Source organism: Onychostoma macrolepis, chromosome 23 (assembly GCF_012432095.1).
Source record: "Onychostoma macrolepis isolate SWU-2019 chromosome 23, ASM1243209v1, whole genome shotgun sequence".
Taxonomy (NCBI): domain Eukaryota; kingdom Metazoa; phylum Chordata; class Actinopteri; order Cypriniformes; family Cyprinidae; genus Onychostoma; species Onychostoma macrolepis.
The window spans coordinates 2357583-2381147 of record NC_081177.1 but is presented as its reverse complement, the minus strand read 5'-3'; the positions used below and the strand labels follow the sequence as shown (position 1 = coordinate 2381147).

Below are 23565 nucleotides of genomic sequence, written 5' to 3'. Positions count from 1 at the left end.
CAATAAATACAATTTGTCAATCTTATACATTTTAACTGCAGATTTGAAAGTTTAATGTTTTCATTTAAAGGATACCTGTAAGACAGACACTCCACAACCTGTTGCATCCTCTTGGACAGTGTGAGAAATAAACCCACTGTAGGGTTTGATACATAAATATAATTTAATTTAGCTCAAAGGGAATCATTTATGATTTTATAGGGAATTTGAACAGAATCACTGTTTCACGGCTGATCACTGAGTCGGCAGCGATTCACTGAACGAGCCGTATAACATCAACTCTGCACTGGATATTAAAATCCAAAATATAGTGAAAACACTATTAATAAGCACAGTAACAAGATCGGCAGATTAAGACATTAACTTGTAAGCACAAAACACAAGATACTTCTCTTTAAATATAAATACGACTTTATTTATATAAACCTAAGACATAAACTAATCTAACACATGAACACAAGCAGTCACACATTCACACGTTGCAGAAAGAGAGAAATGATGAGTTTAAGAGAATGAAAATGTGATATCCCAAGTTTACAGCAATATGGGCTATTGCACAGACCTGAACAACCATCAATCACGTAATTAACCCTCGCATTGAGTTTCTCAATGAGGCTAAAATTTATATTAAATGCGCCAGTTCAGTTAGACCTGGAGGTACTTGCTTGCATTGCCTTTGTGTTACAGGGATTCCCTTTTGTCGTCATTGTTGCAGGAAAAGGGGTTTCCCGAGTTGGTGATTGGCTGGAAGTTCAGTCGTCGTTGAAGGGATGTCTTGGGCGTTGGCTGAGGATGCGGAGTTGGTCTGGTTGAAGTTTTGAGGCGGTTACAGGCTCGAGTTGAACTCGGAGACGAGGCGTGACGGCAAAACTTAAACTGAGAACACGAAACTCGCAACGGAAAATAAACTAAAATAAAAGAAAGAAAGAATGTAACGAGACTAGGTGGTTTTTCTTCTCATCGTGGTGTTAAGTAGCAACTGGCCTGTAGGCCAGAGCACGCTCAAAGAGCGCTAAAACAGCATCAAAACGCGGTGGCGAGAAGAGAGAGAGAAGGGCGAGAAGGGAAGATTTGATGGTGTCCTGAGTTTTTAAACTCGGCTTCTGGACACATCCCATCTAGTGTCTTGACCAATTAGATAGGCTATTTTCTTAGCTAGGGTTTTTCCTTCCATCATAAATCAGCATGTTATCAGTCACATGGTCCGAATTTTACACACTTGCAAAGTATACTTTTGGATGTGATTTCTATAACCAGAATATGATACATTTGACAAAGAATCAATTGGAAGAAATGTTTCAAGCTATAATTGTCAAACTCATACATACCAAACACGAATAACCCTTAAAATCGTTCAGTAGTTATTAAAAAGACATACATAATATGTGCTTAAAACATGATAGTCTAATGTGTGGGTTACATACATAATATAGTGTTATGCCTAGAAATGTCTTTTTAGGATGATTTTATATGCATATGAAAAAGAAAGTCTCTGTGTAGTTCTGTGGAGACCAAAAGACATGTTCTTTGGACAGAGGAATTTCAGTCTGGTTCTTTGTCTTCTATGTGTGGGGGAAAAGTCAATCTAAAGAAGCTCGTGATTTCTGTTGTGGAACACATGTGATGGCCATCTCTTTGACCATTATTCTTGATTATTTACCCCAAATTTGACAATCTCCTTCCTGCGTTGGACTTATCAATAAGTATTCTTTTGTCTTAATGTTGCGAGCTGTTCTGTGAAAGAGGCTTGTTGGTAAGGCTTTCTCCAGACTCATGGCGCTAGGAATCTGATTTATGATGTCCTGTTTTCTTGGGCAATTTTCAATATTGTAAGATTGTAAGATAATGTCCCTGTTTGCACATAATTGAGTAAGTTAAATCTTTTAGGAGTTCAGGTCTCTTACAATGACCACATTCTTGTCACTCAAGTCTTATGGAACTTTATGGTTATTTAGTAAGTTATTTATTTGTTTAGCAAATTATTTAGTAACTTATTAGTGGTTGGCAATTTTTGCCAACACTCATTTCAGGACCATGGACAGCAACTTAGCATTCGCTGGTTTCGTTGCAGAAGATGCACCTTCATCCAGTCCTGCGGCTTCATTAGGTAAAAACTAGATTTGGCCAGAGCTGAAAAAAGTAAAACGACAAGCATCACATTGAGAACTGTCACGTTTACATTCTGCTTAGTTTAGTTAGGGCCTACATCTTTGGCTGCGTCACTGCACTTTGCTGATGTCATTTATGTGTAATTCTGATTTTGCCAAAGTCACGTTGTTGCACTGTCGCTGCCTGTAAAAATGTTTCTATAGACACTGAAACATGCACAGATTAGTTGCCAATTTGAACTAATACACTGTAAAAAAAAAAAAAAAAACTTGTAATTTTCATTAAAAAAATTAAGGTGATAATTAAAAAATGTGTATATTCTATTAAAGAAATTTTGGTTTAGGGTTGTATATAAAATATTGAGAACTTGACACAAATAAAATGTGAGATGTGTCTTCCTTATTTAAAAAAAAAACTTAAGCAGTTTTGAGGCTTGAATTGAGGAATTTATTACTGAAAAAATTAAGGAAAGATAACTACCTATTTTAAGTATTTTAGTACAAAATAACTCAAAGTCAAATACAAACAGGCCATATCCAAAATCACAGACTTTTGAGAATCAACTTAAAATAAATCAGCACATTTCACTAATAATATTAAATTCATTGTGTCATAGATTAAATAAATTAGGAGATTATACATGATTTATTCAGGTAGATTCCTTTAAAAAAAAAAAAAAAAATGTAAGCCTTAAAAACTACTCAAAAATATTGTGTGTAATATTGTTACCACAATGTTTTTTTTTTATGTTTTCACAACATATAACTTACATCTTCTGGAATAATTTCTATAACACATCTCTGTCTGTGTCTCTAAACTTTTGATGGTATTGTTTTTGGTGGAATTGTGATTTCGCAACTTCCATGCTGTTACAATGTCGGTGCTTGTAAAAAAAAAGAAAAAAGAAAATACAAATTAAATTCACAATAAACATTGAAACAAACTCAAAATATGCATTTTCACAACTCTGAACTTACCTTTTTAACAGTATCTTCTAGACTATGTTCAGGTCCATCTTTTGTTTTTGGTATGGGCATATAATGTGGGACATTTAAAAAACATGGTTAGCTGATCTTTTAGCCCACCTTTCTTCAGCAAACGATGCATCTCCAGATGGCTTCTTTGGTCGGATAGGTAGATCTTGGGAAGATTGTAACTCAAGATGTACTCCCTGTATTGTCCCTCTAAAGATGTAAACATGGCACAAATGAATTCTAGTGATCTGGGGTGATGCTTTTTCAATATTGACAAAATACATTTTAAGGTTCCCTTAGAGTACCCGCTGATGGCCATGTAATTTTCCAAAAGGAATGTGATGATATCCAGCCAGTAAAACAGATTTTCTTCACATTCATGTTCCCCTCTTTCAAAGTGTTCAGTACCCCTTCAAAGATACTTTGGAAGAGTTGAGTATAAGGAGAACCACCAGTGACTGTTATAGATGTCATTTCATTGGCTTCTCAGTTTGCGGACTCTTCTGTTGTTTCTTCAAAAAAACTGTAGTCTGTTCCTACAGTGTATCTGCAGAATGGTGTACAGTATGTGGACAATTTCAGCAAAATTGCATGAGCCAGAATGTAAGGTTCTTCGAAATATTCCCAAAATATATATCTCAATTCACAAATATGTGTAAGTAAATGCATTTTGCACCTTTATAGATTATGTTAGTTGATCTGTAATGGGCGATGGGCAATGTAGCCTGTGTAATCTATTAACTTTGCATAAAAATCCGTCTTTTTACTTAAGTACCAGTGTCATACCATAAAATATTTTTAATACGACTGAGGTTGTATTTTATGTGGATTTAATAAAAACATTGTAAGTTACTAATTAGCCCATAACACTTTCATTGTACAAAAAGAGAGCAAAGAACGTTTGCATTATCAAAGAACATTTTCACTTCAGTCCGGCGAGTTCAAGCACTCTCAAAAACTGCCATAATAATCTCTAAAGCTGTTTACACTGTGAAATTAATATCTTACTTACATTTGTACATCTTCACTTTGTTGTTTATGATGAGAGAATTCGCCAGAGAATTCAGTCAGCCAGCGCGCGCGGTGACGAAACAGCGTTTCAGCGATGACTCATCTGAACGCTTCTGATTGGTCCTTGCATTCATAAGCTCAACAGAATCGTATGGGATTGGTTATAATGCGCAGTGCTTTAAAAACATGTGTGTCTCTGGCTCTGTGCCAGCCAGGGAACGCAGACATTTTACATACTGATTTTATTTATATATACACTATTTGGGTCACCCCCTTCTAATGAACAGGTTTGTCTACTTTAGTAATTTCCATGAGTACAAATCTTAATGTTTAAGCATATAATGATATTCTAGGGAATTGTGCGCTTCTAATTTTAAAGCAACAGTTTGGACAGGACCCTTTTCTATTCTAACATGACAGTGTCTCTGTGTATAGAAATGATTGATTGAGTCAGTGTGGAAGAGCTTGACTGGTCTGCAGAAAGCAAGTCCTAATCCAAGCTGAACACCTCTGGTGTGACTTTAAATGCAGGCCTTCAGCCAAAAACTCATCACCAAACACCAATGACTTGTACATATGGGCAGACGCTTTCAAAACTGTTGCAACAGAGATGGAAATACGATTTTTAAATACATGAATTATGTTTCCAGTTTTGGAAGTGCCTTTTTCTGTTCTAAAGAAGGGGCTGTCCCAATACGTTTGTCCATATAGTGTATGTACAAGTCATTGGTGTTTGGTAAAGAGTTTTTGGCTCAAGACCTGCATTTAAAGTCACACCAGAGGTGTTCATCTTGGATTAGGACTTGGCTTTCTGCAGACCAGTCAAGTTCTTCCACACTGAATCAATCGATCATTTATTTTTGGCCAAACGCATACAATACACTGGCTACCCGGCATTTACCTGTTGTCTGCAGAATTATGTTCTTTTCTCAGCCTCGATTACTTGTAACACTGCAAGTTGTCGTAGGAGATTAAATTAGATTTTTGTGCTCTTTTATTCACGTAAATTGTGTTTTACATTCCATTACGAAACCCACGACACACAACAAAAACAGCTCCGATCACGGCATCGATCCTCCATTCACCGGTTGTTGATGTTTGTAAATACCGAGAATAAAGACGTTGCTGTCGGCCGCTTCAGAGTTTCTGCTGCCAGAATGGTTCTTCCATGGCATCACTGTGAAAACCGCCAACAAGAACATACAGCAAACAAAAACAACTAAAAGGTGTCAAACTGGAGTGACTATGATGTGTTGTAAACAGACAGGCAGAGCACAGATTTAGTCCTTACCACAAAGTCTTTAATCCACTGGTAAACAGGACAGGAGGCGTAAACCAAAACTAACATGAACGAGACCAGACAAAGAACACAGAAGGAAGAACTTAAATACTGATACAAACAAGGTAAATTAACGAGACACAGCTGAACTAAACAACTAATCATATCAGTAACTATGACAACCAATGACAAACGGGAAAACCAAACAAGGGAATACAGGAAATGATGAAAAACTAAAAGTCCATTAAACAGAAACTAACTGAACATATCCGTAACAGACTCCATATTGCCATATTTTATTAACTGTACTTCTACTGAGCAAAAAAACAAACAAAAACATTAATTTTGCTACAAATATTTGGTGTGCAAATTATTTGAGAACGATAACCTTGAGCACAGTCAATTCTTCACGTTAATTTCTGTCTGCAGCATGACTGGATATATGTTTATGATTTCCTTCTGCATCACGACTGTTTGAGAGGGAAATGGGATTTGGTGGATGCTGCAAAAGTATATGAAGAAGACGAGCTTGTGTTTAGGTGAATTTCTTGATGAAGCGCAGCTTGAGGTAGGCGATGATGAGGAAGATGAGGGTCATGATTCCCAGAGCTAAATGATTCTGCCACAAACCCCAGGTTGAGTAATCGATGCCCTGTTCGCTCAGAAAGTCCTCGCCTGTGGTGCAGCTGCAATGAGAAATGATGAGAACATTACAGTAGTTTTGCATCATTGCTTGCTGGTTTTCTACACTGAAATATCTTGTTGAATGAGCTCATTTTGGCACTAAAATAAGTGATACATGAAAATGCAATTGAGCAGCTGTAGCTTAAATTGATGGAAGGATCCTATTGGCTGTGGGAATTTGATGGATGAGCTGTATCTGTGAAGCAGCATTTAAGCAGTCATTGTGACTGGAGCGGCAGGTGAGTAAATCATGGACTAATTTTCAGTTTAGCGTGAACTATCCCTTTAACAAATGTTAACTTATTGTAAAGTGTTACCATTTCATTTATTTCAAGTAACGCATATTATTTCATTAACATTTCTTTCATTTAAAGTAAAACATGTTTTTGATGGTTTTACTTTCAGTTAACTAATTGTTAACTAGTCTCATGCAGTTTCATACTCACACTTCTACTAAAGTGCTGCTAATGTTCCTCATGTCACAGAAATTCAGGCCGGTGAACTCATTGATTTCCAAAGCCTGAAAGAACGTTCATCATCATCCACAAATAAACATTGTTTTCTGTTCTGCATTTAATAACACACAGCATGCTTAATTTTGATTAAGTATCAAGGTTATTATACTTCACTAAAACCATAAACACTAAACATGAACAGTTCCTAAAAAAAAACTTGCTACAGCAAAACATTCAAACTCACAGCGAGACCGTAACGAGGAATACTGAAATACTTCAACCAGTTCAACCAGTCAGCCACACTGGGCAGATTCACCAGCAGCCCTGAGAAGATCTGAACACATGCACACACAGGAATAAATATTACACAAAAGACTAAACATAAATATCAACATGACATGCATTTTATGAACTGGATCAGCTCAAACATCTAATTACAAACATCTAGACACTACATGTGTTTGTGTTTGTGTGTGTGTGTGTGTGTGTGTGTGAGTGTTTCTTTACCATCATAAAGACAAAGCTGATGGTCATTAAGATGTTAGCGATGGCCACCACCGTCTGATCAGCAGAGATGGCCAGAGTCATGGACGTGGCTGTGTACGACACCAGAATGATGGAGAACATGAAGATGAAGAACGTTTCGGCGGTTGACTTCAGTCCTGCACAGGAAACATCAAACATCAGACTGTTCCATATCAGAAGAACATGATTGATGTGATGATGATGAGGGTGAGTGTCTGACCGATCATCCAGTACACCACGCAGCTGAAGATGATGGCCGGGATTGTGCGCAGGAACAGGACGTCAGACAGGATCTTGGACAGGAAGTACACCGAGACTCTGTAGTATCCGCTGATGTACTCGTGCCTGAGGACACACCCACCATAACATCTTCATCAATCAATCAATCAAATAAACAAATTACAATCAATCAACATTGTAACTGCACAGAAAACATCGCGGGCCAGATTCTTAAGGATAAACTTATTCTTAGCTGGTATTTTCTTCTTAATTTCCTACTTTAGAAAAAAAAATATATATATATTTTGCATCCCCAAAAAAATGCTTGTTAACACAAAACTTGAGAAGAATTTAAATTATTGAAAATAATCTCTAAAAATCATAAATTTTATGTTTTGTTTTTTTAGAATGTTTTACATTATCGGAATAGTACAAAATGTAGTAAAGGTTTTGGCACTTGCTACGTGAACAAAAAAGTCATGAACACGATTCAAAAATGGTCCTGGAAAAATCACACTTGTACTCAAATTTGGAGAACAACTTGTTTAGATTTGTAGCTTTAATTTTCTCACAGTTTTAGAGTAAAACATCTTTTGGAAAATATATATTTCATTAAAAAAAAAAAAATTATTTGCTCTTTTTTCAAAACAATGAATTTCCCAAAATGTTTACACTTCACTTTTCTTTTCTTTTTTTTACAGAAATAATCTGTCTTTATAAAAAACAAACAAACCAAAAAATATATTTGCCTGATAAAAATGCTTATTTTAGAAGATTTTATAAAAATTTCAGATGGCACTTTGAGGCTTTTGGATCTGAACTCTTCAAATATTTTCTCATATCCATTGTATAATAAATGGTTGTTAGCATGATGTGCAAAAAAACTAAAATTAACAGGACTTAGAAAGTTAAAAAGCAAGCTGTATACTAAGAAAGTGGAAACAAATTTCAATCTGTGTCAGATGTGAGCAACAAAACTGATTTTTTTGTGCCAGTGTAAACACAGCTTTATTTACTCTACACTCTTTACACTCTACATTTATTTATTTGCTTATGTTTATTTTATCCCTTAAAGGAAGATTACAAACTACAGTGTTTGAGATGTAAATCACAAGACTTTTAACATTTAGCAATTATAAATCTACAATAAACAATATATTTCATTGTGCTCATTAAGAACCATTAATGAAACCATGTGTGTGTGTGTGTGTGTGTGTGTGTGTATTTACTCACACAAACAGTTTCCTCTCAGTGATGAAGAGTTCAGCTGAGGAAACGGAGCTGAAGCACTGATTGGTGGTGATGAAGAAGAGCGCGCCCATCCTGAAACACACACACACACACACACACTACTGTTAATGGACAACCACTGGAACCAACTTATTTGAAAACACCAGGGCTGCAGAGACGCAGCTTCTGTTCATCAGACCTGATCACTGAATAACTTCTAATTCAAGCAGAAATGATTTATCTCACAGAAATACTGACTGAACTGGATGAACATGTTTCCATACCTGTTCTGAATGCCGCTCAAATTCTCCTCCACTCCAAAAAATATGGCCCCAACAACCAGAGCCAATAAAATCATCACCCCGATCTGGAGAAACAAGACTCAGATTAATATAGAAATGTCAGCTTCCATGTAAAACTTCATCTTTCTTTTAACATTTAATTATATATAAATCTGTATATTCTTTTCACAAATATATTTCGCTTTTACATTTAATGACAAAAATAAAAGTGCATTAAATTATTTCAATATTTATACCAGCAAATTCATCTCAAATATATTGTGAATATTCATTGAATTGAACAGAATTCATATCAATCTATGACCAGAGTTGATGAAAATCTGATAATTAATAAAATGATTATGTAAGATTAACATAAATAATTTGAAACTAAAACAATCAAAATAGAACAATATATTTATCTACACGAGTTATTATATTTCACTAAAACAAAAACTGTTACTTGAAATAAAATATTTTAAAAATGATCTTATTTTATTTCAGATAGTTGCCAAGGAAACATCTAATTTTCATTTTGTTTAACTTGATGAACAATAATAACTACAACTAAAAATTAAATATAAATAAATATAGACATATTTAAATAACAGAACAAAAATAAAATACATGACGAAAAACAACAAAATTACTAAAATGTCTCGGGTTACTTGCGTAACTCATGTTCTCTGAATAGGGAATGAGGCAAAGGCAATAAATCGCAATTAGGCATTAGCTGCGATTGTCATGCATATCTTTTAGTGAAGCACGATTCTGTGATCAGTAGTAAATCTCCATCCGAAGGCCAGAGGGCGCTCTTGCACAAAAACTCCAAATACGCCCCGCAGAAGAAATCCAGGAAATGCCTATTGCTGCAGCTGAATAAACTGAAGATTTAACTGCTTTCATTGATTCGACGTGACTAATAAACACAGGACTACAACAATATATGGTTTATCTGGGTTCGTCTTATAAAATTTTTTATTATAATAAAGTATATAATAATGCAATGCTAATCGACAGCCTTTATCACTGCTTAGAATACTATGAAATATTGCATGTCTTAATTATTCTGTGTAAGAATGTAAGATGTTCCGATACCCTTTCTCCCTTTCCGATACCGATTCCAATACCTAGGCTCAGGGTATCGTCCGATACCGAGTACTGATCCAATACCTGGGATCATTTGGCGGTGGCAAACCACGCCCATCCTGACACCCTGCAACAGAAAGCGAGGGTCCCGTTATATCAAGAGGCCGCAAGATCAACTGCGTGACTTTTTCAATAGGTGGAGGGCCGGCCATGAGGAGCGAATTCCTTTGAGCTTCATCCACCACAGATATGGCTTCATATGAAACAGCCCTAGTTACAGTTCAGGAGAAGGCGCTGCCATGAGACCTAGGAGCCTGCAACATGTAATGATGGCCTAGGTTGAAGCTGGCCAAACATGTTCTGACACCAGAGACTTGAGCGGGAAACAAACGGGCCTGCACTGAGACAGAATCAAGCTGGACCCCCAAGGGGCATTCAGCCTAAGGCCAAGAGACCAAAGATGGTGAGGAAGAATGTCCCTGTGACGACACACCAAGCCCACAGACCACTGGCTAAATGTATAATGCATATGGCACACAAACTTGGAAACACTTCAGGAATCTCGAAGTCATCATCTGATTGGTTGAATTCTACAGTATTTCCGAGAGACGTATGTGTTGTATTCTTTGATGCTCCACCTGGAAACAAAGATGCCATTGCTCCAAAACCCATCATGGAAGAAGAAAGCTGTCATGCTGGGTATGTGAAAATGTCAAGTTCACAGCATAGACTCGTCCAAGAGTTTTACACACCGGCCTGTTATTGTGGGGACATTTCCACACCCCTAAACATGACGCGACACAAAATTAATAAAAAAATTCTAAAATGACAAAAATAAAAACTATTTCAAAATAATTATAAAAACTACTAGTATCTCAATGATACTAAAATAACATTACGTTGTGTGTTGTTAACTTAAATTATTAAAATATTACCTCAAAATCTCTTGGGACTTCAGTAAAACATTTCGGCTCAAAGACTGATAGAAACATTTGTGAATGTCTGATGCAGACGGTTGCACTGACCTGAGCGAACGAGGTCTGTGGGTTCAGCATGAGGTTCCTGAAGGTTCTCTTGAGGACCCAGTGGAACTGGTGGCAGAAGGACGTGCTGTAGGTGATGGTTCTGGATTTGGGTCGTGTGCTGTAGTCCTGTCCCTGAACGATTTTCTCCAGGTTGCTTTTAGTCTGTTTGTAGCTGATGCTGTTCTTGTATTCCTCCACCAAACGGTCCTCGATGCCCTTCAGAGACGAACTCAGCTGCTCCAGGTCCAGTTCTAACACACATAAACACATTTATAATCAGTCACACAAACACAAACCACTAATATACTCATCTCAGTCAGTGAGGATATCATTAACTAAAATGATCTAAAACTATTAAACATTCCTATTAAAGGGGTCATATGATGTGATTTCAATTTCTCGCTGTCGTGTTGTTGCTGCCGCCGGCGCCATGTCCTGGAGATGCTGTGTGTTTCGTTGTGAAAGCACAAGAGGACACAACTAGAAATCAGTGGTTAAGTTGTATTTACAACACTTTTCCGGAACAGTTCAACCCAAATATTAGAGTGTGTGCAGCGCAATTTAACGGAGGACTATTTCCTGAACCTGGGAGTAGCTGCCAGCTGCTCGAAGACTGTTTCTATAAAGTGGGGCAATTCCATCTTTGCAAGGACAGTCTGGCGCTTCTGACTCACAGCCTGTAAGTACGTTTTCATATTTAAAGAATTTGCCACTGACGATTCAAACGCGAGTTTTGAGCAGTGTAGAGTAGCGCTTGTTGTTTGTCGTTTCTTCGATCACAAATGCAGACATGGTAAAGTTTAAAAGACAGTATAAGTCATTATAATCAGTAATTATGTCCCCACTGGATGCAACAAATGCCTCGGTTTTATTGTTTTTGTGTTGTCGTGCCGGTACACGGCATCACAATACGGTAAGGGGCGTAACATTTCCGTGTTAATTTTTTTTTTAACCTTAAACCGCATAAACACATTGCATTACACCAAATACACAAAATAATGTTCTTTTTAGCGACGTCATATGACCCCTTTAAAGCTAAACTAAATTCTGAATGTTAGATGATAACTTCTAAAACTGTTTAAAACTCATTTTAAAGCTGAAATAAGTTCTAACTATTGGTTTCAGTCATAGATGTTAACTAAAATGAAAACTAAAACAAAAAACCCCTAAAACTAAAAATGTATTATTTTAAAAATGTCAAGACTATATTTAGTCACGATTACCATGACTTATGCCCATGAAATAATCGATACATATTTCATTTGTACGGATATAAACCTACCACTGTAACATAAACATAATGCTAATAAAAAATAATAATAAAAATAATGATAAAATATAAAATTACAGATTATCTTACATATAATAAAAAATAATGATGAGAATAATTTATTAAAAAATACAAAACCACTCAAAAATAATTACAACAAAATAATAATAAAAATAAAATACATTTTAAAATGAACATTATTTAATTAATTTAATTATAATAAAAAAAAAAAAAAATCAGGCAGTTGTTGACCAAAGATAGCTGCAAATTGGCCTTTATATTGAGAAAACAATCATATAGAAAGGAAACCCTGTACCCTCACTGTTGTTTAACTTGTTGAGAGTGACGGCGGTGGATTCTCCATTGATGACATCCAGGAAGAAATCAGCAGGGTTGTTATGAGGTTCACAGATGTATCCTGGCATACACACACACACACACATACATATATCAATATCAGGACATGAGGGTCTTTTTGCATGTGTGTGTGTGTGTGTGTTTTCATACCAATATGGCTGAAGTAGTCCAGGGAGTCTTGAGCCGGGCCGTGATACACCATTCTTCCTCCCACCAGCAGCGTGAGGCTGTCGAACAGCCGGTAGATGGAGTACCGCGGCTGATGGATCGACAGGATGATGGTGCGACCGCTGTTCGCCATTCTGAACAAACACACAGGTTAAACACACAAGACGGTTAAACCACAGAATGGTGCAGTGCTGTAGGTAAATCTCACAACAATGTCAGTGTCATATTTTATCCCAAAAGCTTTTTTTCATTATTTATAATATACATGTATTTATTTTATTTATAAAATAAAAAAATATTTAAAAAAATAAAAATGAAAAAAATAGTAAATTTGTTTATAAAATAAAAATTGTAAATTTAACAACACATTTATATAAAGTTATTGTCAAATTTAGAAATCAAATGAATGAATAATTTATATAAATACATTTTTATATAAATACATGTATATATATATATACTTTTTTTAGGATTTGCCCCAATGAGATATTTTCATTATTGAACAAAATAATACAGATATTAAATAACAAGTATTGTATATAATAATAATTTATCTTTGGATTTCTTAGTTTGCTACAGTTTGGTTTGCTTTTTATGTATAACCTTTGTCTGCTTTTGGACATTTATTGTGGATTACCCTTTCAATAAATATTGCGTGTGCATCCTCATCCTTCTTGTCTCAGAGCAGTTTATTACAATATACTATATATATTTTTTTTAGGATATTTTCATTACTTAAATAATATATATATATTAGAAATAATACATATGATAAAATATGATATATATTATACATATTATATTTTACATTTATGAATAAACTTTATATAAAATATAAATAAAATGTAGTTTTCCCAACTGTGATATTTTCATTATTTGGCACAAAAATTCAACAAAATAATATATATTTATTAGTATATTTATCAAATCACAAAGAAAATTGTGAGGAGCAGCGGCACATTACTAACTATCATATAATTTTGTAACAATAAATGTTGCTGAAAAAAATGTAAATCATAATAAAGTATAAGTTAGGGCTGCGCATATAATTAAAAAATGTACATAATATATAATTATCTGTTTTTAAATTATAGTTGTTTTACATTCAGACATTTTTCTCTATTGTGATATTTTCATTAAATTTCACAGCAACTTAAAGGCTGTAAAAAAAAAAAAAAAAAAAACGTGTGAATAATTTAATCAATTCTGTAATATATATGTTTATTAAAAAATATTTTCAATAATAATAATATTTTTATATATTTTTAAACTATCACACACCTTTAAGTAATTTCAAATGAACATGTCTTTCTTGAGGTTTAGGTGTGGAATATGACCGGTTTTGTATAAACACACCTCTTGAGCAGCATGAGGACAGAGTTGGCCGTACTGGCGTCCAGGCCGGTGGTTGGTTCGTCCAGGAAAAGCACCGGTGGATCAATAATCAGCTCCATGCCGATATTCGTCCTCTTCCTCTCTCCGCCTGAAACACCACGAATCATCTGTGTGCCCACCTGTAAAGCCAGCCAATCAGAGCAGCCGTCAATTCAAGTCCCGCCCTCTAAACCCAATAATGAACTACAATACTGACTGTGTCAAATTCATCATGATTCCCATTAGTAGATCACACAGATCAAATTCATCAAACGCAGATTACACCCTTTTATAGGGGCTCTGTAGCACGCACTGTTTCACCTAAAGTCACCAAAATTCATTCACCTATAAACTTCATCAGCCAAACGACTTTCGTGCTGACAGTCAATGCTCCGCCCAACAGAAAGTTGGCCAATTTGATGTACTCGTCCTAGAGTTTTAATCCGATCATCACCAAACTTGGTCAACATGATCTCACGACACTGAGGATACTAAATTGCAAATGGATTTTTGATATCTCGAATGCTTTGGCCGTGGTGAGGTTATGAATTTATGGTGAAAAGGGGAAACAAGAAGTGTGTTATAACGTCAGCATGCATTGTCTGATTTGCATTTTCAAAATGCTTTGATATCATCTTATTTTTACTCGATTTGCTTCAAACTTCACCAGAATAATGTCAAGACACAGCAGATAAAAATCACAGCACAATACAATTTTTCATATTAGTCGATATTAATAATTATCATGATAAATTTAGAATCTTTATACCTTTCAAGTTTAAAGGCAGATATTTGCTCTGTGGTGAAAGTTGTAGAAACCAGACCGTTAACTGTGGTTTTAAACATCTCTATATGATCAGAACATGACAAACACTTCACGTTTTTAAATTATTAAATACACTTTTCCAGTCATTTTTCCTTAACAAAATAAATATCTTGACAGAAAAATTAATGTCTTAGTTTCTGCATGTTCTAATGAGTGATATTGTTTCAAATCATGACTTTGATGACTCGTATCTTCAGCACAGTTTGGTCTTCCATAGTAGCATACATTTAGATCATGAAACCACAGATAAAACCACACATATAGCACCTCAATACCATGATAAAAATGTAACTACATTGTTTCTGGGTATCTGTATGAAAACAGAAGTCTAAATACATTTAGTATAAATGCACAAACGCTATAGATTAATCACAAAAAAATATTGTAATTATATTCCATTTTTCCTTTAATACATGTCTACATTAATAACACAATTTGATATGAATATGATGGCGATTTGTAAATTGACTGTATCATTGTGCAGTGTTTCTCCTGTTTGTCAGCGCTGTTTCAGCTGGCTTTAAACTAGTTTAAATCAACGAGTCATTTGTGTTCTCTGAATTCAAGTGCTTCGCACTGGATCTCACAGCGCTGTTTAGTGCTCGCATGACTGAGACTCATCAGCGAGTAAACGCATCTGCTCTAGTGAGCTTGCAACCGCTGCGCTGCCGTTTGAACTTTGAGCCGAGCAGATAAACTGTCTGAGTAGCGTTGTTTCGTTCTGCTTTTGCTACATAAACATTATATATTGAATATTTATCAAACTCGTTTTCGCTTTATCAAGGAGAATAATATTGCGATGATTAACGTTATCGTTTTATCGCCCAGCCCTACTGTGAAGGGATTCTTGATATCTTAAATACTGTTGCCATGAAACTCGACACACATCAGTATTAATGATAGTTAGACACTGGAAAAACTTAGAAATGGACATTGAGCAGGCGCTCTATAGCGCCACCTTTTGACCTGTTGTTCTCATCAAGCCAGAAAATGTTCTACTTTACAGTCATTAGCTGCGACCAACAGGAAGTCAGCTAATTTGGTTTGTGGATTTTTTTTTTTTTTTAATTCAGGTTGTGCATTATTGCATATTCCTCCTAGGAGAATCATGCAATTCACACCAAACATTGTCAACATGATGCCAAAATAATGAAGATGCTAAATTGTGAACGTTTTTTGGATTTCTTGAATGATGTTGCCATGGCAGTTTATTAAAATAATGGTAAAAAAAGGAAATGGTAATTTTCTTTAAAATGCATTGTTCAAACAGCTCAAAATGTGTTACATATGGAGAACAAGTCATTTTGAGGAAACGTGCTTAGTTTAATTAATTTCATATGATCAGGAAGCTGACAGCAAATTAAAAACATCAGACATTTCAACTGACAGAAGAAGGCTGTAATACTAAGGTTGTCCAATAGATGAAGTCATCTTTTAAGCCTAATACTTTTTCTTCTCACTTTCCATCAGTTAGAATGACAAATAAATAATTTTTCACACTCTTGCTGTTCTAGAGTAACCCTTTCACTGCTGTAGCTCAACAACATTTTTTGGGTATAATTATTACTAATCATTTCATAAACAAACACCAGTGGATTGTTGTTAGCTGGAGTTGATTGCGCATGTAGTCAGTCAGATGAAGGTGTGTTTGGTTTGTTACCCGTGAATCTGCCACTTTGCTCAGTCCCAGCTCCTGAATGAGTCTCTCAATCTTCTCATCTTTTTCTCGCTGACGGATCGACTTCGGGAGTCGTAAAGCCGCTGAGAAACGCAGATTCTCACGAACGGTCAGCGTCCCCATGACCACGTCATCCTGCAAAAAACAGAAAACATACAGTCCAGCTCTTCTAATCTTAGTCAGCAATCCCACAATTCCCTTAGTCGTAATATGTATTTGACAGAATAACGAGTTTATCTTTCTGTTTTAACTGCTGAAGTTTTTAGAGTCAAATGTGACGTCTAATGTGTAAGTTCAGCATTTGTGCTCCAGACCTGAGTGATTCCTCACATCACATGTCGTTGAGGAGAAAGTGCTGCTACCTTACTACAAAAACAGAAGTAAGGAAATCTAGTACATTTTGTGTGGTTTATACCTGCACTACGTATCCAGACAGACATTTGAAGTTTGGAGGTTGTGGAGCTCCGTCTATAAGAACTTCTCCAGAAAGACCAGCAGGGTCCTTACGAGCGGCCAGAACATCCAGAAACCTTCAGTAAAACACAAACATCATTATACAATCCACATTTTTAATTTTAAATTATACTCAACATTTATTCAATTATATTATTCTAATATTATTCTAAATATTGTACTATTATAATAATTATATTAAATAACTTAAATTATATTTAATAATTTAAATACATTTGTTTTATTTTTAAATTAATTTGCATAATATTTTTTTATTTTAAATGCATTACATCAATAAATAAAATATACATAATATTTAAAAATATAATAATCATTTACACACACACACACACACACACATATACATATATATATATATATAATTTGTAATTCATTTATTATTATTTTATATTCTAAATGTATAAAATAAAATGTAAATGTAAAACTTAAAAATAATTTGTCTTCTCCCGCTTTGCTTCCTGTCAGTTCTACACTGTCCTATCGTAATAAAGGCTTTTGCCAAAAATAAATCTTTAAAACTTGAATAATTTAAATAAAATATTCATATTTTAAATAATATTTCTGACAGGATATTGTACAGGAGGATTTTCATTTCTGTATTACTGTATTTTTTAATTGAGTAAATGTGTTTTTTATTTATGAAAATAAAAATGCCAAAAAAAACGTGCAAAAGAAAGGCTTAATTTTCTTTAAGTGACATATGATTTCTTAATATTTTGATCTTGGAGCATACATGTCTCCTGTATTTTACACCCATCTCCCGCCCCCTCACGTTTTGTTATTTCTCCTGAGAAACTCCCACAATTTGTATTTACATTACATTTACATTTACATTATGCATTTAGCAGATGCTTTTATCCAAAGCGACTTACATTGCATTCAAGTTACAGTTTTTACATTTTATCAGCTCTTGTATGACCCAAACCTTGTTATATCAATAATCACATCAGTATATTGTTCCAAAGTTGTCCAGTTGCCAGATTTCAACCCATTTGTAAACTCAACCTGGCAACCTAAAACCAGTTGCACTGTTGATATTTGCGCAGATAGTGGACGTGGGACACTGAATCAAGCATCACTGGTAGAAATGGGAGGAGAAGTCTCAGGTAGTGCTTATATCTCGAAGCCATACACATTTTGCAAAGTCTGTTGCGCTGATTTGAATATCAGACATTTGAATATGATTTGAATATGGAAAAATTACTCTACTAAACTGATGTTTGTAATAATAATAAAAATAAAAAAGAAACATAAGTCAGCTTATTATAATAATAACAACAGGTATGAATATAACTTTATTATTATCTTTTTTATATTTTAAATATATTAAATTAATTAATTAATAATTAAAAATAATAATGTGTGTTATGTTCAGCTCTTACGATGATTTCCCGCTCCCGGTGGGTCCTAATATGGCATTCAGTCCCGGCCTCATGAGACCACTAGAGAAAATAACACAGAATTAGTTCATTTCACCACATTTTCTTTACCATCACATGGTCACATAAAACAAAATAAAGCCAAACACACACACGCACAGTAAAAAAATAAAATAAAAATACAATTAACAAAATGTTGGAAGGGCAAAAACTTTAATTAGTTTAAGTGGAACTAATTTTCTTGCTTGGGTTTAGTTGAGAAGACATATATTAAGTCTGCACAAATATATTTTAAAAACATTAAATTAATGTTTATTTTCAAATCCCGTAAACATTCAGAATGCCAATGTTGACTAAACTAATAAAAACAAATGTGTTATCGTTTTAAATATGGATATTTGCCTTACAAAAATGCATTGATTCGCTACAAGAGGCCTTTATTCACTCCCTGGAACCATCTGAAAGAAGAAAGTCATATACACCTAGGATGCTTTGAGGGTGAGTAAAACATGGACTAATTTTCATTTTTGGGTGAACTAACACTTTTATACGACTAACTGAACTCTTTGAAATGTTAAATGTAAACCACAGTAACGTTAATATGCTTATTTGAAGTTAACATGGGCGTGTTGAATGGGTTTTTGCGTGTGTAAACTTTTGCAAATGTCCCATGAAGACATTAAACGTGACTAACAACCTGCAGCTATGCTGAAATGTGGCTTTTTTCAAACGGGGCGGATTACACGGGCGTTTCTGGACTCTTGAAGGCGCTTAAGGTAGACCTATAATATGAAATGTACATGTTCTGTTACAAATCCTTGCAACAAATGAACACAGTCAGCATCAATGTTTCCTGTGTTGTGCAATGGATTATATTTTTTTTTGTGTGTGCCGAAAAAAAGTGATTCCAACGATGTTGTTATAGCTGTGGTGTGGACTCTGCTATTCTTTAATATTGAGATTTTTGTTTTTTATATATTTCTTAATCATTTATAGTTATCGTGCTTGGTGTGAACAGGCCTTGAGACTTTATTGTTTTCATTCCAGGTAATATGCGTAAATGTTTAGAGTTTTTACTACAATTAAAATGTGCTTTATTGTTCTCAGTGGCATCTATGCTTATATTGTAGTTTATGAATTACCAAAGACAATGGTTTCACCAAAATATCTCCTTTACTGTTCTACCGAAGAAGAAAAGTCACCTACATCTTGGATGTCCTGAGGGTGAGTCAATTAACAGCACATTTTCATTTTTGGGTTAAATATTCTTTTAAGCCTGCATGTTTAGAGTATATGACAAATGTTATAAATGCAGATTGTTATTAAATAAAGGCTATTGTGTGTTATAATGTGTGTGTGTTTTAGTGATTGATAGACACCAGTTAATAATTTTCTTAAACTCAGTATAAAATGTAATAACTAGTTCCACAGCAATTTCTTATGATGCCCAAATAATAAATCTTAGTTGAGGTAACATATGAAACACATGGAGTAAATGGTTACATTTTAATTGACATAATTTGATGTAGTTTTCTAAATGTTAAGCCAATTAAAACATTTGAGTTTGAATGGGCTATAAAACTAGTTCAGTAAAGCTTGAGCCAACTAAAAAAATAACAATTCAGGCAACACTTTGAAGAGAGAAATTGACTGAACGTAAAATTTCTGTGGAATTAATCAGTTTAAACAGCTTGACATTTTTTACAGTGCAGGATTCTGACTGGATGAGCCTCATTCTTTGTGCAAGACATTTTTCTTTTGCGTGACTACAGGGCAAAACAACAACAGCAACAAATGCCGTCTGACCATATCAAGTGCTCACGTGTACTAATGTAAGGTGACATAATTCATATTCATGAGATGCAGGGCCGATCATCGGAGCTCATGTGTCTGATTGAAACAGATAAAATAATTTCATGAGTTCAGATGAGGAAATAAACATCTGCAATCACGCACACTTACACGAGCAGCCGAGCGCACATGGACACACACGGGTTAATGAACAAACTCACCCGACAACCGGCGATGAAGAGCATGCTAACCATCTATCCCTCACACAAACACTGTATAAGGGTCACGTACTATGCTTTATCTAAAATGATTTTAAACAACATTATGAAAATTTATAAAATTTAGTTTATTTAATTTTTAGATTGACATATGTATTATATGAATACAATTAAATATCTTAATAAATATTAAATATTTATTAGTAATTAATTATAAAAAATTAATATTATATTATTTAATTATGATCACAGTTATGGCCTTACAAAATATTTAAATAATATGTACTTTTTAAAATAAGAATATTTGCAAAATAAAGCAAGCAAAAAAAAATCATTCTTATCAGGGTTATTATAGTTATGAAAATTAAAATCATAAAAAAAAAAATTAACTAAAATAAACAAAACTAAAACATTTTATTTCAGCTAGATGCAAAGGCAACATTTCTCATTTTTATTTAGTTTAACTTCATGTATTAAAATAGCTAAAACTGAAAGAATTTTTTTTAATAAAACTAGGTAGACATATTTACATAGTTGACAAAATGACAAAACACAACAAAATCACAAAAACTTTAACTAAAATTAAAATGAAAAAAGAAAACAAAAATTAATTCTAAATATTACTAAAAACTAGGGATGCACCGATACCGATACTGGTTTATAGCCTCAAATGTCTTAGGCATGTGTTTCCAGTCTAACACCATGCTTTGTTCTGCAGTGACTTTCATGTCTGAAAATGACTTGAATATGTAATGTAATCAGGTTATGAAAGTGTAAACTTGCACATGTGTTTGCGTGCTCATCTCTGAGGGTGTGTGTGCTTGTATAATAATGCATTAGCATGCATGTAATACCATGTCTGCTGAAGCACGTCCAAAGTATGACACATTTTTTTTTTGAGGCAGGTCACAGAGTTCATTAAAACATCTCCATTCTTCCTTCAGTTCACACAAGTCCTCCCTGGTGGTTTCCACAATCACACAACCACACAGCTCCTTTGAACACACGTTACCCTGCATCACGTCCACACTCATGCTCCCAGACCTACAACCTCACAAATATGACCTCCCTTTCTTTCTTCATAGCAAATAATAAACATGAGCTTCATGCAAAGGGCTATAAATAAATACGTGACAGTTCCTCTCGACTCCATGTTTTAAGCAGGTAGAGAAGATGAAAGTTGAGGCAGAAAACAAGTCTGAACATGAGATCTGATGCAGTCCTGCTGGTCACCGGACGAACACAAAAATAAACTTGTGAAATCAAACTCATAATAAACCCGATTCTACGGCAACTACATTAATAATTACAGTCAAACAGCTAAATGCAGGAAACATCCGTCAGATAAACCTGCAAAAGTCCTTTATAGAAAAAAGCATGAGTATTAATATAAAAACGTAACAACACATAAAAACATACATACAAAAAAAAAAAAAAACATATGCAAAAATAAGTTGTTTTAGTATCATTGAGATACTAAAGATATTAGAGTTTGTATTATTACATGATACTACATAATACTGTTATTAATATTTAGTTTTTCTTTTATATTTTCTGTTTTTTTCCCCCCGTTAATATTGATTTTAGTTTAAGTTTTAGGAATTTTGTTGTGTTTTTGTCATTTTTGTTTGTTTTTTAATATGTTATATAGTTTTTATTCATATTTGTAACATTTAAAAATATACAAAAATAAATAATACTATTAAAACTTTTAGACTTTCTGTGCATTTTAGTTAAAGTTTTAGTAATTTTCTTGTGTTTTTTTTTTTTTTTTAATGTGTCTATATAGTTTTTATTAATTTTATTTCAGTTTTAGTTTGAGGTATTTTAGTACATCAAGTTAAACTAAATGAAAATGAGAAACTAGCTGAAATAATGTTTCTTTTTTAATATTCTATTTTATTTATTTTCAGTCTAAGTTTATTTATTTAAAACCCATGAAACATGAATATTGTGATCAAACAGCATCAGATTTGACACCACACCATCAACAAAAGAGTGGAAGACTCACTTGAGCTCGATGAGGATGTTCTTCTGTGTGACCTTCCTCTTGCACAAGAAGCCGCTCTTCATCTTCACGCTGTAGTTGATGTTGTGGAAGCTCACAGTCGCTCCTCGTCTGGGCGACGAGAAGGACATTCTGGTGGACACCTGTGTCCCGGACTCATTATTGTTCTGATCTTCAACTCCGGTCATCTGAACAGCCGTGTCAGCCATCACAACCCTGAGGAACAGGGTTAACCCTAACCCTCAGCTGTCAGATGACATGAACTCATTACATCAGGACACACAAAATCAGCGTTATCTAGAAGTTTTGACTTCAAGAAAGAAGTTTCTGTCTGTTTTCAGAATCTCAATGTACCTGATCAACTCAATCAAGTTTTTCTTAATACCCTATGATGAAGTATCAAACACAAACCGCTTCTAAACAAGTAAAATCTTTGTTGAAATGTGCAGCAGAATCACTACAAAATCCCTACAGCCTTCAATATTTTGCAGCGAAAAAGAACAAATATTGAACAAAACAATCAATCTTGTTTTGATCAGTAAATAAGGATTAATCGACGAGTATTGCACGCTTGATTCAGAGAAGCTGTATTTACACTCACCTGAAGCAGAGCAGATCTGCAGCGAGCGCGTGTCTGTGGGTTTTATACAAGCGAGTGTGTGTTTTTGTGAATGAGGTTTCATAAACACACCAGGCGTGTCACACGTGTTACAATAACCGGAGAGACTGGAAAGAAAGCCTTTGCATATCAGCGTTTATACACGTGAACATCAAAATATCATGGAACTACCATCATTGTACCATGCTACCATGGAGCTGATATGATATGTCCCTTCATGATAAAGATTTAAAAATATTTTTTTAAAAATTCAACAAGAATTCCATGATGAATACTGTGTATTTTTAGCATCAATTATATAGTCTTGAAATGCCATTAAAATAACTGAGTCATCATTTGGATTTATTAATAAAAGATGAGAAATACAGAGTATTTTCCCAAGTTTTCTCAACTAAAAGTCTTATTTTTAGACAGGCAATTGTGATGTTGGGGAAAAAAATCTTTATGTTGGACAAAAAAAAATGTTTGTCATGTGTTTATTTGTCAATTAGGCTAATACCCCCCTCTTTTTTTTTTTTTTTT

The 23565-nt window shown here is 34.3% G+C and overlaps 1 protein-coding gene and 1 long non-coding RNA gene across 3 annotated transcripts; both read right to left on the bottom strand.

Moving 5' to 3' along the window:
* Window positions 1–2058: 2058 nt before the first annotated feature.
* LOC131532683 (uncharacterized) lies at window positions 2059–3287 on the bottom strand. The gene is made up of 3 exons (XR_009268946.1): window positions 3087–3287; window positions 2880–2992; window positions 2059–2130 (listed from the first exon to the last, which is right to left on the bottom strand). It is a non-coding gene; the product is annotated as an uncharacterized LOC131532683 (long non-coding RNA).
* Window positions 3288–5383: 2096 nt separating this feature from the next.
* LOC131532078 (broad substrate specificity ATP-binding cassette transporter ABCG2-like) lies at window positions 5384–23226 on the bottom strand. Of its 2 annotated transcripts, none has more exons than XM_058763437.1 (16): window positions 23026–23226; window positions 22428–22670; window positions 18411–18470; window positions 16970–17084; window positions 16537–16689; window positions 14033–14190; window positions 12659–12810; window positions 12468–12569; window positions 10882–11132; window positions 8771–8853; window positions 8490–8579; window positions 7258–7382; window positions 7020–7174; window positions 6757–6846; window positions 6504–6577; window positions 5384–6059 (listed from the first exon to the last, which is right to left on the bottom strand). In XM_058763437.1, the coding sequence occupies exons 2-16, from the start codon at window positions 22631–22633 to the stop codon at window positions 5909–5911; spliced, it is 1965 nt and encodes a 654-aa protein (XP_058619420.1). In that variant the 5' UTR covers window positions 22634–22670; window positions 23026–23226; the 3' UTR covers window positions 5384–5908. The 2 variants fall into 2 exon arrangements, with proteins under 2 accessions (XP_058619420.1, XP_058619421.1); XM_058763438.1 differs by having other exon boundaries at window positions 12474–12569.
* Between the last annotated feature and the right edge of the window lie 339 nt (window positions 23227–23565).

Bases quoted from the DNA above. Each gene is read 5' to 3' on its own strand.
- LOC131532078 (XM_058763437.1), bottom strand. From the start codon at position 22,633: ATGGCTGACACGGCTGTTCAGATGACCGGAGTTGAAGATCAGAACAAT. The intron at 7,383-8,489 runs GTGAGTAAATAC...GTGTGTCCTCAG, and splicing joins ACTGAGAGGAAACTGTTTGT to GCACGAGTACATCAGCGGAT. The intron at 6,578-6,756 runs GTGAGTTTGAAT...ACGTTCTTTCAG, and splicing joins TTCCTCGTTACGGTCTCGCT to GCTTTGGAAATCAATGAGTT.